Raw genomic sequence first — 17164 nt, 5'->3', positions numbered from 1 at the left:
TATTGCATTGCATACCATAATAGGGATGTCGATGGATCACGGAGTCATCAGAAGTTGCTGAAGAAATGGTACTTTTGGTGATCGCGTTGCCATGATGGAAAGCTAACTTCTGATTAAATCTTACCCAGGCAAGCCCCGGTGCATAACTCCTACTTTTCTGTACTTTATTTTATGTTTGTGCATTAAGTTTTAAGGAGTTTAATGAAACCCACTTGCATATATATATCTTTATCCTATGAGTCTTACTAGTATGACAGGATCATATAGATTGCTATGCTATAGGACTCCGGTAGAAGTCGAGTGATTGTCTGTCACTTGTGAGAGAGAGGAAATATATTATTGTTGTTACTATATTATTATCACCTAATATATATATATATATATGACTAATAATTGGAGACCGGGCGGAATGGTACTTTGAATCTGGACTGGTTTGGCATTCGAGCGAGGCTCGGATTGCATTTGTTCCACCTGTGTCGGTTAAGGACCGGCCGTTGCATTGGGTTCTAGACACGTCACAGACTTATTATCCTGAACACGTACTTGTGTATGGGCGCAAGAAGACTCATTGCTCTCTTGTCATGGGTTTCAGCTATTTCCGAACCGACTGATTGGAGGCGGGGATAGTGAAAGTCTAAGCACCGCACTGAGTTTGGGACTCAGGAGCGAGGGCTTGGAGTCCAAGTTTGGACGGGGACCTAGACCCCATGATAGGAGGGTAGCGGGTTGGTCTTGCTTGTGCCTGGGGTACAAGCGGGCATGTATTTCAGGGTACCTAGCTGGGATACATTGATTCGCGAATCGCCGATGATCCGGTATGGCATGTCTACAATCTAGCACCATAGTAAGAAATGGAAGATGAAAGATGATAAAATGATTCTGATTGCTTACCACCTGCTTGAAAGTAGCTCAGGTATTTACATAGAATGGTTAGTTAATGAACTAATGATGACTGCTAATAAAATTGAATATAAGGACGCACGTTTAGTAATGCTCCTACAGATGCAATAAACTCACAAACCAGATAGCCTTGTATACCCTTGGAGTCTTTTCTTTCCTCCCGACGGGTAAGTCTTGCGGAGTACAATTGAGTACTCAGAGTTTGTTCTACCCTGTTGTAGGTGACAAGGACATGGAGAGCTCACACGTGTGTGTGGAAACCTCCTGGTAAGTTTAGAGATGATTTCTTTACGATGCGATCTTAGTTTTTATTTATAACTCTCACTAAATATTTTATAAATAGAAGTTTTATAATCTGTTGTCATGGCTTATATATCAATGCTTCACCATGTCATGAATAGATATTTATTTCCGCTGTAACTCTGATCACATGTTTATATTCCTCTATTAAATTAAATTATTCATAACTCTGATAACATAGGTATATTCCGCTGTTATAATCCATAAATATTATACTCTGATGCTGCATGGGAAGTGATGTAAGAAATGATTTAAGAATGTTGTAAACTTTATTTTCTCATTTATGATCCCGATAAAAAAATATAAATTTTTAGATTCTCTCTTAAGATATGCTCGACGAAGTCTTTGTCAAATAGAAGAAAGGTACTCGGAGAGGCACGCCATAAGGGCAAGTCCAACAGTTTGGCAATTGGGTTTGGCATTCTTGTTTTTTGCCAAAAACCTCAAATTCTCCTATCCAACAGTTTGGCAATTGGGCTTGGCATTTTTATCAACTTGGCAAACACCGGTTGTTTCCGCGCATATATGCGCACGATCGGTCCGCTTGGCAATCGATAGCGCGCGATCTTTCCCTTCCTGCGCCGCCGGCATTGTTTCCTGCGAAACCCCAGGTCTCTGATCGACCTTCACGCCGCCAGCCCTTCACGCAGAACCCGAAGACCTTCACGTGAAACCCAAGGACGCAAGGCGATCTCGACTTCTTCTTGATCACACCCCGTGAGGTTCCATCTTCATCAACGTCCCAAAGGGTTGAGGTACTCCATGATCCACTCATTCAATTGTTTGTATACGATTTCCATCGTTGCTAGCTAGGGTTCTGTGGGGAGGGGATGGGCTGATGTGCTACGGTTCCCAAATAGTTTGTTGTAGAATTGAACAAAGTTTTTTTTGTAGCTGAGCGAAATTCTTTGTAACAGATGTCTACGTATGGTTCTTTGATCTGTATTTTTTTAGTCAGTGCGAATAAATATATTGTCTTTGATCTTCTATTCGTCTTAATTTGAGACACAACATTTGTCATTCTCTTTTTTTTAGATTCGGTCATATGGAAGAACTTGGATTGTATGCGGGCATACTCACATCAGCTGGTCATCATGTTCCTGGCTTGGACGAATTGACCTTTCCGGTCACTCAAGACACTCAGGAAACTAATAATGATCTTCCTTTTGAAGTTGGACATGATGTTGTGGAAGTGCAGGCATCTGAAGTTGCTGTTCACCGTCGTACTGCAAAGGGTGCGTCACATAGGTCCAAAAAATTTGATCAAAAGGAAGATATAGTTATATGCTCAGCTTGGTTGAATGTTAGCAAAGATCTTATTCATGGGGCCAATCAAACTCGTTTATCATTTTGGAGAAGAATTCATGATTTCTTTGAGAAAAATAAGGAAACTCCAGCTGTCAGGACAGAGAGTTCCATTATGCATAGGTGGCTCACTATTCAGAAGGACGTCAACAAGTACTGTTCATGCTACGAGGCAATTGAGCGTAGGAATCAAAGTGGAGCAACTATCCAAGACATGGTTTGTTTCTGTAGTTGGTTCTTTTATTTGTTTCCAATATTTGGTTCATCTGTTAATATATTAACATTTAAATGATTTTATTTGTGTAGATTAGTGAAGCATCTGAGATGTACACAGGTGTAGACGAGGAAAAGAAGTCGTTTACTCTTATGCACTGTTGGAAAAGGTTGAAGGATGAAGACAAGTGGAAGTCAAAGATGATTGAGCTGGCTGAGCAGTAGAAACAAGCCGCAAAGAAGAAGCAGAAGACTAATAAGGAGTCCACGCCGAGCAATGTAGAAGCCAACAACAATGATGATCTACAAGAGATTGCAGCCCCAGGTTCTCAAGAACGAAAGAGGCCAATGGGTCAGAAGCAGGCAAAAGAAGCTAGGCAGGGAGGCGACGACGCTTGCATTGTAGCTTTGGATAAGATGTGGGAGAAGAAGGAGGTTTCTGACTGGGAAAGAGACAAGCAGAGAAAGGAGAGGTACATGGCTGTAATTGAGGTAGACAAGGCTGCACTTGAGGTACAGAAGGCTTCACTTGAGCTTGAGAAGAAGCGATTGTCAAATGAAGAAAAAAAAGTTGAAGCGGACTTGTTGAAGGAGGAGAAAGAAATAATGTTAGCGGACACGAGCTCCCTTGACCCGATGCAGCTGCAGTGGCTTGACATAATGAAGAAGAAGATACTTGCACGACATATGGCAAATTAGATTTTGTTCATGTCTTCCACTTTGTTTACCCACCTTTGATTTTTAATCGGTCAAATATTAGATTGAGTGAACCTTTTTATTTCATTGTCATTCAGAGAACCATTTACATTCCCATTTATGCTATGTAGAATTACACACTCGAATGAAAAGTGTTCAGTACACTTGAATGAAAACACTAACAATTAAGTGAAAATACTACGTAGAATATAAATCAAGATGTTGGTTCCATCGGATATAAATCAGGATGATGGTTCCATACGTGCTCGATGAGGTCTTCTTTCAGCTGGAAATGTGTTTCCTTCTCTCAGATCTTTTTATGCGCTTCAATAAATTCACCTAGTGTGCGAGTAGGCTTGCCATGAGAAGGTTGCACATTTTCACCACCATTTTCGAACCGCTCATCAGGGTCGACAACTCGTTCATCTTCAACAATCATATTGTGCATAATCACACAAGCCCTCATGATCAATGCAAGTGTCTCTGTGTCCCAAATGCGAGCTGGTTCTCGAACAATGGCAAACCTAGCCTGTAGAACCCCAAAAGCTCTTTCGACATCCTTTCTCGCTGCTTCTTGCGCTCTGGCAAAATATTTCCTCTTGTTCCCCATAGGAAGAGAGATGGACTTGACTAATGTAGCCCTTGAGGGGTATATACCATCGGCCAGATAATAACCCATGTTGTAATCATGACCATTAATGGTGTAGTTCACCTCTGGAGCTATACCCTCTGCCAGGTTTGCAAATAATGGAGACCGGTGAAGGACATTGATATCATTATGAGAACCAGGCATCCCAAAAAATGCATGCCATATCCAAAGGCCGTGGGACGCGACAGCTTCTAAAATGACAGTTGGCTTGTTCACATGCCCCTTGTACTGACCCTGTGATTCAACTGGACAATTCTTCCACGCCCAATGCATACAATCAATGGACCCTAACATTCCAGGGAAACCTCTTTTCTCATTGAGTGCCAGTAAGCGTGCAGTGTCAGCCTCATTGGGATGTCTCAGGTATTCCTCTTCAAATATTTCTACAACTGCAGCAACGAACCTACGTAGGCTCTCAAGTGCGGTGCTTTCGCCAATGCGAACATACTCATCTGTGGCATCAGCAGGAACCCCATATGTGAGCATATGAAGAGCGGCAGTGACTTTTTGGAAGCAACTCAATCCAAGTACACCTGCGGCATTTCTTTTTTGCACAAAATAATCATCGTGTGCTTCAACAACATTCATTATGCGTAGGAAAAGGTTCCTACTCATTCTAAATCTGAAGAAAAGAAACAAAAGTTCAACAACTCGTACAAATACTATGAACCAATTTGAGGTGAAAGAACAACTACCTCCGACAGAATAAATATGGACCATACGTCGGATTTTTCGCCAAATAATCTTGAAACATCCTCCGGTGGCCGCCTTCTCTATCCCGATGAATAACAACATGGCCAGGGACCGAACCACCACGTCTTCGTTTTCTATTCGAAAACGTGCGCAAAATTCGAGCAGCTGTGAAGATGAAGGAATCATCGTCGTCTGAAGACTCGTCATCCAATTGTCTTCGTGCACGTGATTTGAAAGCCCTCATGATCGACGTATGTACGCCTGCAAATGACATATGTGCAGCTGAGAACATCAACATAACAAAAATTATCGGAGACGCAGCTTATTGATATGATACAATACGCAAAAACAATCCTATTTATTGATATCATATTTAGCCTCGCAAGTTGTTTATACAAAAGAGAAGGAAAGCATAAATTCCTTTTAGCCTCTCTCAAGGTGAACAATCCTGTTCATACGATGAATTGACATGATGCAGGAATGGGAGATCGGCAGTGGACGAACCTTGGAGATCGATGACGACCTGCAGTCCACGGCGGCAGGAATGACTCTACGGCGACCTGGAAGCCCTCGTTGGTTCCCAGGGCAGCATCGTCTCGGACAGGAGGAAACGGCGGCAAAATGACTCCGTCGCGGACTGGCGGCGCGCGACGAAGAAACACGCGGGACCAGATATGGCGCGAGAAAAAAAATTACGGCAAATATAGCTGGGTCCACAATTTTAGGTTTTGCCAAGTCAATTTTGCCAAACACTTGGAGATGGCCTTTTTTTCCCTTGCCATATCGTTTTGGGAGTTGACAAACTACAACAAATGGCAAACAAAAATTGCCAAACTGTTGGACTTGCTCTAACCTCCCTCCCTTTCTATGCTATGCCCATATGGATGGGAACGGGCCCACGGGCAAGCGCACACACTTCCACGGCCCGCGGGCGCGATGGATGGTGTGCCGGCCTACGACGTGACACAGAGTGGACCTGACCATGATGGCAAATGGCAATGCTCAGCGTGCCCAAATCGAACGCGTTCGCCCACGGTCATCCACGGAGCGATGATATCCTCGATCTTGTCGCACCGCACCGTCGTTGCCACTCGCTATCCGCCATGTCAATAGTGTCATGCCACCATGTCGGCTTGTCGCTGCCACTTGTACTGGGCTTTGTACCGCTAGCACTCACAGGATACAGGGGGGCAGGAGCGCCGAGCGCAGGTCCACACACTGGAGATGACGAGATGCAATCATGCAGGACACAGTGCGAGAAATATCTCCCTCCCTCGTCACTCTCCGTCTCCACTCTCCACCCAAACAAAAAATCTCTCTCTCCCTCGTCACTCTCCGTCTAAGCGAGCGACGTTGCATACTCCTGCGTCGACCACCCCCTGATCACTCGTTGTCTGTCACTCACTCAGTAGTAGTCAGTACACTTGTGTCCAACCGCAGCACGGTGCCGAGCGCAAAGCGACGCACAAGCAGACACCAGACAGGCTACCTTGCTTGTCGAAGCTTTTCCGTCACATCTGTGGATCTTCTGCATCATATTGCTTTGACTTTTTTCGTCCCGAATGCGTTCCACGACACGCGTGGAGAACATTCTCTCAACTGTTTCAACTCTCTGACCGCTTGTTCTGAATCACTGTACGCGGTATAGTCTGTTCTGTTCACAATGATTGCCCGATGCTTAATTTACTACGACTGTTCGCTTAAGCTACAGATATCATAGTGGAAATACCTTGAAATGCTGCTTTTTTTTTTCTCGATCACGCCAAAAGTTCGTGTGTTTTTGTATTAAGAGAGAAACTTTTGTTACACCTTAATCTATCTTGGTGGGCGAAGGATTGTACATCAGTGCATTGGCCCAGCCTGGACAAAACCACAAAGCTTTCTAAGGTACTACTAGCTGCAATGGATAACCGGCCCAAACAAACATTGTGCTCCCCGTTCTTCGGATCCTGTTGAAAGCGAGAAACGAGCGTGCTCAATGAAATGACTCGTGGACTCATGAGTATTGTAAGTTCAGACATAGCGTGCCCATGCCATCATCGTGCTTTACTAGAGATCCAATAACTGTCGTCCACAGTTCGGGACGAACCAATTTATCAGCACTGGTCTGTCAACGCGTGCTTATGGACATGTTAAATCATGTGAGACATGTAAATTTTAAGTAATTACCTCCTACGTTATAAATTGTAAGTTGTTGTATCTTTTCTAGATATATAATTTTTGCTACACATCTAGATATGCATATAATTTACTTAAAATTATTTTTAATATATTAATGTTAACAGAATTGGGTAATGTAGATACAAAAAAATATACATAACTTATATGTGAACTAAAGAGGTTAAGTAGATTAGCAGGTGGGCAATTAGATGAAAATTTGAGGTTTCTTCGGATCATGTTTCGTAATGACATAAGTGGGTAATTTAAATACAAAATTTATGGGTTACTCTGTTGTTTTTCAAAATTGCCAAGGTCAGTAATTATCTTAAAATAGAATCGATCGAGTGGTTGTTATTATTAATGGTGATCATAGTCTAGCAAATTGAAGGCTAGATAATTCTTTTTTTTTATGGAAACTTCTAGGAATTTTTTTCTAGCAAGTCTCACTAGGATTAATATGGAGACTTTGTTGAGATCTCTAGTTAGAATATCTAGGACTTATCTTTTTTTTTCTTTCAAGTGTGATATGTATATAAACTCTTACTGCATCCTTTCTACGACATTATGAATATATATTTTAGATGTCAACTTTTAATTTTATTAGTTGTTAGAAATTTTTATTCATGTGTTACATTCAAAATCTATTTCTTATTGTACATTTTGTTCAAAATTGAGTGGACGAGAAGTTTGGACCACAGAGGAAGAAGAAGATGTACATAAGAAGATGACAGATAGGTCCCACAGATCATATGTGGATCCCACAACTGATGACTCCTAGTGGTGTTAGAAACATCATCTACTCCATTCACCAAATCTCTCGTACCAAACAAAAAACTAGGACATATATATTCTTCTCAACTGATTAGGAGATAGGACGATTCCATCCAAAAAACACATGAACAAGATCATCCCATCCTACCTCATTCTCAAATCAAACGCACGATAACTAAGTCATTTGGGGCGGCGTAGGCTTGGAGCTTCCCTGCACATGGAGTTTCGTTTTCTAAAATTTTGGGCTTGGAGACATACTATGGAAGCAATTGATGGATGAGGCTAGGAATGCTATCGGGTAGGGTGGTGTGGCAGAGGAGGTTAGGCCTCCTTCCGTGGCTGGACCCTGCAATAACATGTGAGCTGAAGAATCATTTCTTTATTATTGGAGGCCAACGAAATCCTGTTATCAGGGAGGAACCAAAACCAAAACATGAGTCAATTCAATCATTTTATCGAGGAGAAAGAAGAGAAGAAAGAAGAGGCAAAACCGAACCCACTACTAGGCAAGAGAGAGAGAAAACCAAACTCATCCTCTTTGGCGATGCCATTTTGCCAAGAACTGAATTCACCACCGGGGAAGTCCTTAGTGGGCAAAGATTAGAGTCGTTTGTTCTAATCCCAAACATAAACAAAGACAGAGATATTTTTTTTTCAAAAAATAAGCTTTTCTTCTCAAAAATAAAAAAAAGAAAGTACCCACAAAAATGTTAAATTTGAAAATAAAAAAATGAAAATAAAGGTTACATTTTAACCTGAAACGAATATATTTGTATATTTTTTATTTTGTTATTTCTAACTCATATTTATAAGATAATAAAGAAGGACGGGCCTAGTGCAAGCGGTAGAGTCTTACTGCTTGTAGAGGTGCTGAGATTCATGCTGCTGAAGGCAATTGGCAATATATAGGAGTGCAGGCCGAGAACACTTAGGGCAGGGTTTTTGCTAATGGTGCCAATTTTTAACCGGATGGTAGCAAGAGACATAATTATTTTTGATAAGTTAGTTTTAATTAATGATAAATATATTAGATGAAATCTTTTGGACGAACAATTCAAGTTCTTAAATCTCACATTTCGAAGCAACAGGAAGAACTTCATTACATTCAAACTTCCTCGCAAAACAAATTTCCAAGGAACAGAGGAGCCACATTCAAACTTAGCTTCCTCAAAAAAAAAAAAAAAACAGCGAAAATGCTACACTGAAACAAACTTGCTCGGAAAATAAATAAAGAAAAGGAGAACTGAACAGCTACGTTCAAACCACCCGCAGTTATTTGGCCTTCTAATGACGTGACGAGATCAGTACGGAAACAAGACTTTATTTTGCGGGCACCTGATGATCCAATCAAAGCACACGGAGGATCAGACTGTGTTTAGTTCCAGGAAGTTGAATTTAGGGCTACCGTAGCATATTCGTTTTTATTTGGTAAATAGTGTTCAAACATGGATTAATTAGGCTCAAAACGTTCGTTTCGTAATTTTCCACCAAACTGTGTAATTAGTTTTTTTTTCGTCTACATTTAATGCTCCATGCATGGGCCGTAAATATTCGATGTGACAGGTGCTGTAACACTTTTTGGGATATTAGGGTAAAACTAAACAAGGGCTCAGCATCACATCAGTTGGGCAGGATCCCCAGGGCCTTGCCGTACTCCACCATGTTCTCATAGATGTGCTCCAGCGTCTTGTACTTGAACTCGAACCCTTCCTTGATCAGCTTGGCGGACGGCAGCAGCGCAATCGGCTTCTCAAGGAGATCGCCGCCGGAGCTGCAAACAAAGGTCGGAGCAACATGATCACCTATACTATCATGGCATGCAAGCAAATTCAGTGCTAGCTTGGGAGTTCTTCTTCATTATTGATGCTTACAGGTTGGTGCTGACGTCGTACTGCGGGTACTTGTCGGCCAGGAAGCGGGCCATCTCAACGATGGTGGTGTCGAGGCTGTTGCAGATGTACCTGCCGTCGGCGGCCTCCTCGGCGGCGAAGATCTCGGCGCGGCAGACGTCCTCGACGTGCACCAGCGGCACGGACCCGGAGGCCCGCTCGATGCCCTTGAGCACCTTGAGCTCCTTCTCGTCGCCGGACAGCAGGGAGAGGATGGCGGGGACGGTGGTGTAGACCTGCCTGTCGGGCGCCTCGCCCACGGTGACGGAGGGGCACAGGGTCACTAGGCTGATGCCGTGCTCCTCCGCGAACTCTGACGCCGCCTTCTCCAGCAGCACCTTCGACACCGGGTACGCCTGCGTTGATGCCCGTGCATGCCATGTCATCAGCGTTCCAGTTTAGAACTCAGAAGAGAAGAGGTCGAGACCCGGCCGAGAGGACGTGCGTACCCAGAGGCCAGTCCTTTTGGCAGTGAGGTAGTCGACGTCGGACCAGGACTCCTCGTCCAGCACGTGCCCGTCGCCTTCCAGCGGCTTGCTGGAGACGGCGGCCGTCGACGAGGTGAGCACCACGCGCTTCACCGTCCCGGACTTCACGCAGGACCTCATCACGTTCAGAGTGCCTTGGACGCCCAGCTCCATCAGCTCTTTCTGCACCATCCCACATTCCCACCATCGTCGGCCCATCGCCAAATTAAACAATCGAGCAAGTCCTTGTTTGCGCGTGGCACGTACATCACTAAAGTCAACGAGACGCGCGTTTAATTTGTGCACGCACCTCAGGGTTCTTGGACGTGTAGTTGACGGGCGCGGCGAGCAGGAAGGCGTAGTCGCAGCCGGCGACGGCCTCGTCGAAGCTGCCTTCGTCGCCGAGGTCGGCGCGGTAGACCTCCAGGGTGCCGAGCTTCTTGAGGTCCTCCAGGTGGGAGTTGCTCTCCTTGTCCTCTGGGTGCCTCACCGTCGTCTTCACGACGTAGTCCTTCTCCAGCAGCATCTTGATGAGCAACGAGGCGATGTAGCCATTCCCTCCGGTCACGCACGCCGTCTTCTTCCTCTCCTCACCTGCCGGCGCCATCGCCATATCGACAAGAAGGGCAAGAAGAGCTAATTGCTGCTGGCTCGACTTGACTGGATGGGACGGGAACACGGGATTATATGGAGGCCAGCTGTTAGTTTATGCTGTGGCACCTGGACTGCAGATTGGTGTCGAGAGGAATTGAATGGGGGATGCCCCTTATATCCACGGCGGACGAAACCCGTGCTGCTGCGGCTGCGCTCGGTCTCACTGCTCACACGGGCAGCCAAAAGCTAAGCCAACGTGCCCCACGCGACGGATCCCGATTTTTTACAATTTAGCTTTTTTTTAAAGTTTTTTATAAATAGACTTGTGACGGAAAGAATTTAGAAAATGGACCCTTAGCTCGGCGCCATCGATGCTGGCATCGAGGTAAGCGTCAGCGTCTCTGGCGCCGAGCTCCTAGGCACGGTGGATGATCTGCCAGAGAGCTCGGCGCGTAGATCTTAGCGCTGAGCTCGGCGCCAATGTGAATGGCGCCGAGCCTTTAATACCTATTGGGCCCGTGGCTTTCCTCTCTTCTTCTCCCTCTGTCGCCCTAGGATAGCCGAGCTCCGCCGCCGCCGCCCTCGCCCGCACCCGCGGCCGCGCGCGCCCAGAGGCAGCCCCGCGCCGCCCCCCGCGCCGCGCCTCGGCGTGCAGGAGCGCCGAGTCCCGCGGCTGCACCCCCCCCCCCCCCCCGCGCGCCTGGCCGCCGCACCGCCTCCACCGCCGGCCTCGCCCCGCCTTGCCGCCGTCTAGCGCCGGCGTGCCTCCCGTGCTTGTCGAGCCAGACTCGCCGCGCGGAGCCCCGGGCATCCCACGCTCGCCGCGCGCCACCGCTATCGTCGGCCGTGCCACCGCCGACCCCGCCCCCTGCAGCGGCCGACCATGCCACTGCCGGTCCGGATCGTCGGCCTGACCCAAGCCCATCCTCCGCTACGACTCCGTCGACGTCCGCGGAGCAGTCGTTGGAAAGGTAAAAATTATGAATATGCAATGTACCTATTTAGTTGTTATTTGTTATTTACTAGTTAATGTGATGACTCAGGTAGTTGATTTAGTTAGTGATCTAGTGAGATATATATATAGATAGATAGTAACATAGATACATAGGTTCATAGATATAGTTAGATAGCTATATTGATATGTAGTTACATATTTAGTTAACTACATATAATCTAGCTATTTAGTGAGTATACTGTATATATATACATAGTTATTATCTTGATTACTTAGTTTGTAGCTAGAAAGTACTTGTTAGGTACTATCTATCGTCTAATTTTGACTAAAGGACATGCGTTTCGTTACGTGTTTGAACTAGATGGACAACCTAGTGACCATATATCATGGAGGCACCGTTGAAAGCGATCACTATAGATATATTGAGTTTCTTGATATGCAAAGCGTGTCTGTGCTATTCAATGATAGGCCTTCATTTAGTGAGATGGTTGCAAAGGCTCAGGATGAGCTGCATTGCCTTGGAGATGATGGCATTGCAGTTGATGGTGTACTGCACCTAGGTTCTCTTCTGAACATCTTCAGGTGAATGATCTCAATTGGTTGTGCGGATCAGTGGGAGAACTATGTGAGATCGGCTATGAAGAGTCAGCTGCAATGTTTGGACGTGGTTGTGCGTCGGGTGTTAGTTGATCCCATCTGTCATGGGTTTACCCCAGCAATGGATCATCAGGCACACATCGACCCTTCCATTCCGGAACCTTACCTGCATGTGTAGATTGCACCTACGGTTCCCGATGCTCAATCTGCCCCCAATGCGGTATTTGTAGATGGTTGTCAGACTCATGTTTCCATGGCAGATCCTCCTTATGAGATCCTTTTGACACATAATCATTCGAGTAAGTGTCTTAACCGTATGATTTTTGAGAGCTTACCCCGTTCCTTACATCTATTTCTTTCATTCTTTCCTTATTTCTGTACTGATGTTGTAGGAGATATTCCTGAGAATGTGGATGTGCCCGCTGTTGCTGCGCAAGTACACTTTGGAGATGGATTCTATGGCTCCAATAGTGTTGAAATTATTCATGATTCAGAGCCATATGAGATGGCTAGGACTCTTGATTCTGATGATGATCGCCCTGTTGGAGAGCTGACGGAGAGTGATGTTGAGATGATGAGGCGTATCTTTCCCGGCCACCATGATCCTAGAGTTCACGAGTTTAGCGATCTTGCTCATTCCGATCAGACGTTTGCAGAAGGACGTGATGATGAGCTCCTAAAACTCCTAAGGCCGGTCCTAACATGGCAATTGAGAATGGGAGGGTGTTCAATGACCTCTCTACTTTGAAGAGGTGGTTGCAGGCTTTTACAGTGATACGAAAGAGGCCTTATAGGGTATTGCATTCATATGCGAAGTGCCGTTACACAGTTGTGTGTGACAAGGAATGCTGCCCATGGAGGGTTTGTGCAAGGAAGCAACAGGTAACCGGAAAATGGAAGATCACAAAAGTTGTCGGGCCACACAATTGTGCTGACCATGAGCTGACACTAAGGCATCGATAGTTGACATCTACCCTCATTGCCAAGCGGTTGATGGAATTTTTACAGGGAGAACCCAACATGAAGGTGAGGACAATTATCAGGACCATTGAGGCATTGTATGGAGGATATGTGATAACTTATGATAAAGCATGGATGGCTAAGCAGCGAGTGTGGAAGATGATATATGGGGACTGGGAGGATGGGTATGAGCAGCTGCCAGTTCTTCTCAATGCAATCAAAGCGGTGAATCCAGGCATGCATTATGAGTACATCCCAAAACCTAATGCATGGAAGGATAGGAGGCATATATTCTTCCGTGCCTTCTGGTGCTTCCCTCAGTGTGTCGAGGCCTTTAGGCACTATCATCCCGTCTTCTCCTTTGATGGCACGTTCTTGATTGGTAAATACTAGGGCACACTTCTTATAGCCATATCCTGTGACGCGAACAACAAGTTGGTTCCTTTGGCATTTGCTTTGGTCGAGAAGGAGAACAATGACAGTTGGGGATGGTTCTTGAGGCTAATCCGGATACACATGGTTGGGTCTGGCAGGGAGATTGGCGTCATATTTGATAGGCATCAGGGCATACTTAATGCCGTGCGAGAGCAGATATAGGGGTATGCACCTTTGCACCATCGTTGGTGTACTCGACACCTTGCCGAGAATCTACTCCGGAAGGATGGTGTCAAGGGTAACTTTGATCTATTCTAGGAGGCTGCTCGACAGCTTGAGGACAAGTACTTTAAGGAAAAGTTGGAGCAGGCCAGAACTGCATCAAATGCAGAAGGCAGACAATGGCTCACAGGTTTGATGAGGGATTTGGAGAAATGGACGAGAGCTCACGACGCCGGTGGATGGAGGTACGAGTTTTAGTGCAGCAACATGGCAGAGTCATTCAATAAGTTTCTATTAGGGATACGTGGTATGCCCGTGAATGCAATCGTTCAATTCACCCTCTATAAGCATGTTGCCTGGTTCAACGATAGATACGCCCATGCATTGCAGTTGCGGAGTGATAGAGATATATGGGCTCTGAAACCAAAGGCACACCTAGACAAGGCAAGAGAAAGGGCTGGCACACATGAGGTTGCAAGCTTTGACCACGCCACAGGGACTTATCAGATCGAGCATAGGGGCGGTACAACGTCTGACAGCGAGGTCCGAGAGTCGAGGATACATGTGGTTGTCCTCCAAGATTTCAAGTGCACTTGTGATAAACCAAGGCAGTACCACTTTCTATGTTCTCATTTGGTGGCAGCAGCTAGGCATCGCAACTATAATATTGAGAGGAGGATACCTCACGAGTTTAGTGTCGGCACGCTTGTGCACACATGGAGCCCTCGCTTCGTGCCTTTCCGGGACCCTGGAGAGTGGCCTCCATATGATGGGCCGAAGTACATTGCGGATCCAGCTTACTGTCGGAACAAGCGTGGATCAAGGCAGAGGACGAGGCACAGAATGGTTATGGATTAGATACCTGGAAGAACGAGGTGTGGGAGAGGAACTCCATTTGTTACTGACCCCGAGCAGTACGAGTGCGGCAAGTGCGGTAGACTTGGCCACAATTCATGAAATTGCCATTGACAGATTAGTGAGGTGCGAGTATTGGTTCATTTTATTATTTTATATTTGTCATCTTCATTTAATTAATTATGCATGTTTCTTTTTGTGCTTGTATTTGTGTCAATTACTTATACATTTGTAAGTTCATGTTTCATTGTATATTGAAATTCTAATTCATTCATTTTTTGTAGGATGGACCAATTCCACCTGCTCGACCCGACGTACAAGGCGACCCACCGAGGATGTCTCATTGCGCTGGGGCAGGTAATAATCTATAAGTTTTGTTCAAAATTTGGTGAACGTACATGTGTTCGTGAAGTAACAGGAGACTGTTTTATTCGATGCAGGACCTTCCGCTCCTTTGTCCTAGAACCCATAGTGGGTTCTTGGACATGCGGTACGACGACAGGTACACTCCTTTCCTGCAAAGAGCTGGCATGGATGTCATCTCTTTTCAGATTCATCGTGGGTTGCCCAAGTTCAACTCAGTGGCCATAACTGCACTGGTTGACATGTATTAAATTGAATCATTGCCTCCATTCATGGCCATTTGTTCATGTGATTGACTTTTTAACAATTAATATTGCTTTGTCTTAAATATAGGTGGTGGCCGGAGACTCACAACTTCCACCTACCTTTCGGGGAGATGACAGTCACGTTCCAAGACTGTCAGAAGATGCTAGGCCTAAAGATTCATGGCAACCCAGTCACCGGGCAGTGCAGGTCAGAGGGCTAGAGAGCACGAGTGGAGGCCTTCCTTAGGCGTGAGCTTGGCGAGCAAGTGGCTCGCACTTCTAGAGTTCCCATCTCCTGGCTATGGGAAGAGTTCGCACAATGCCCCGAGGAGGCAGATAAGGAGACAGTTGGGTACTACTGCAGGGCATGGATCCTACACCTATTTGCCTGCGTTCTCTTCCCTGACGCCACGGGTGACAGTGCATCCTGGATGTGGATCCACTGCCTCGGTGACTGGGACTAGGCGGGTCACTACAGCTGGGGCTCTACAGTCTTATGTTTTCTATACCGGCAGCTGTGCGAGGGGTGTCATCGTTCTTTGTCAAACCCGTCACTTGGTGGATGCGTGTACCTATTACAACTGTGGATGTGGGCTCATCTTCCAGTTGGTCGTCCTGAGGTTCTGGATCATCGTGAGTGGTTCCAAGGTCAGCCTCCAAGACGGCAGCCGATGTAGGCGTACCTTTGGGACCATGCCAGGGTTCCGTACGCGAGGTTAGACCGGGCATACATTGAGTTCACCAACGAGCTAGACACGCTGATGGCGTCTAGTGTAAGTAAATTTTATTTCCCATGCTGGTGTGAAAAGGATTAGTATACCATCTAACATCTTGTTTGGACATGTTGTAGGTAGAGTAGGAGCCGTATGGTGGAGAGGACGCACTTCCTTTTTAGCTGAACAACGTTTGTGGGGCCGATGACGACTTCTATAGGATGAGGTGCCCTCTAATATGCTTCTATGCTGTCGAGTACCATCTGCCAGGTAGGGTTGTATGCCAATTTGGAATGAGACAGCTTTGGCCTACGGCTCTATTCTCGACTGGGATTGACTTACACAAGTAAGTGTTTTTATATTTCAAATGTCTCATGATGATGGTCCATTTCTATTAATATGGTGACATGTACATGGATTCAAGTAACGATGACATACGTGCAGGTTGGATCATTAGAGGAACAAGAAGATTTTTGACTAGGAGAGGCACCACCAGTCCTTCATTGAGGAATGGGAGGAGATGCATAACAATGTGGACGACAACAATGAGCCACACACGAACCGTGAGTTTAGGCGGTACCAAGCTTGGTACCAGCGTGCGACACGTTGCAGGCTGAGGCTACAATGGACCGAATCTGACTACGCCGACATCGAGTTCTCCGACGATGAAGACACGGCGTATGACCAATCGACTCGTGCAGGAAGGTAGGTGGAGGCAGGACTGATCTTGGATAGAGTGGTAAGCCAATTGCCTTATTTTTGTACGTTAAGTTGCATAACAATACATTGGACGTTCTTGGACCGACATTAGGAGTTATCTATTGTAGTTAGTGCAACCTTCGAGCCGTATCACCCTTATAATACGTTAGATTCTTGTACGAAAGAAAACAAACCTATTGCTATCTGTTCAGAAGTATTATTATTGAGAACTTTGTTGCAGGGCAATACACTCAAATGCTCAGTTAAAGAGATTGAGCGCGTTCGGCCAAGAGTCAATGACGACTACATACTTGGTTTCCTGGACGTAAGATTAAAAATATTCTTTCAAACATATCATTAATACGTTAGATTCTTTCAGTTAACATAGTTTTGTACAACAGAGGTTGTCACGTCATCTACGTCGTATGGCTGGTCGTTGTGGTTGTAGGACAGACACGATGCAAGACATGTACGTTCCTTCCGCAGGCAGAGGAGGCTTAGGTTCCTCTAGTCAAGCAGCTATAGGGGACAGGGACGAGGACG

General features: G+C 45.6%; 1 protein-coding gene, 1 long non-coding RNA gene and 1 pseudogene across 2 annotated transcripts; 1 reads left to right on the top strand and 2 right to left on the bottom strand.

Moving 5' to 3' along the window:
- Positions 1-1591: 1591 nt before the first annotated feature.
- LOC136491532 (uncharacterized) lies at positions 1592-2950 on the top strand. Its single transcript, XR_010768072.1, has 3 exons — positions 1592-1955; positions 2236-2722; positions 2812-2950. It is a non-coding gene; the product is annotated as an uncharacterized lncRNA (long non-coding RNA).
- A 678-nt stretch (positions 2951-3628) lies between these two features.
- Positions 3629-5497, bottom strand: LOC136491530 (uncharacterized; annotated as a pseudogene).
- A 3264-nt stretch (positions 5498-8761) lies between these two features.
- LOC136491517 (anthocyanidin reductase ((2S)-flavan-3-ol-forming)-like) lies at positions 8762-10821 on the bottom strand. Its single transcript, XM_066487845.1, has 4 exons — positions 10354-10821; positions 10026-10226; positions 9559-9932; positions 8762-9458 (listed from the first exon to the last, which is right to left on the bottom strand). The coding sequence occupies exons 1-4, from the start codon at positions 10654-10656 to the stop codon at positions 9308-9310; spliced, it is 1029 nt and encodes a 342-aa protein (XP_066343942.1). The 5' UTR covers positions 10657-10821; the 3' UTR covers positions 8762-9307.
- Between the last annotated feature and the right edge of the window lie 6343 nt (positions 10822-17164).

This window comes from Miscanthus floridulus, chromosome 11 (genome assembly GCF_019320115.1).
Source record: "Miscanthus floridulus cultivar M001 chromosome 11, ASM1932011v1, whole genome shotgun sequence".
NCBI classification, from domain to species: Eukaryota; Viridiplantae; Streptophyta; class Magnoliopsida; order Poales; family Poaceae; genus Miscanthus; species Miscanthus floridulus.
The sequence above is the reverse complement of the archived record's forward strand: the minus strand, read 5'-3'. Positions and strand labels throughout refer to the sequence as shown.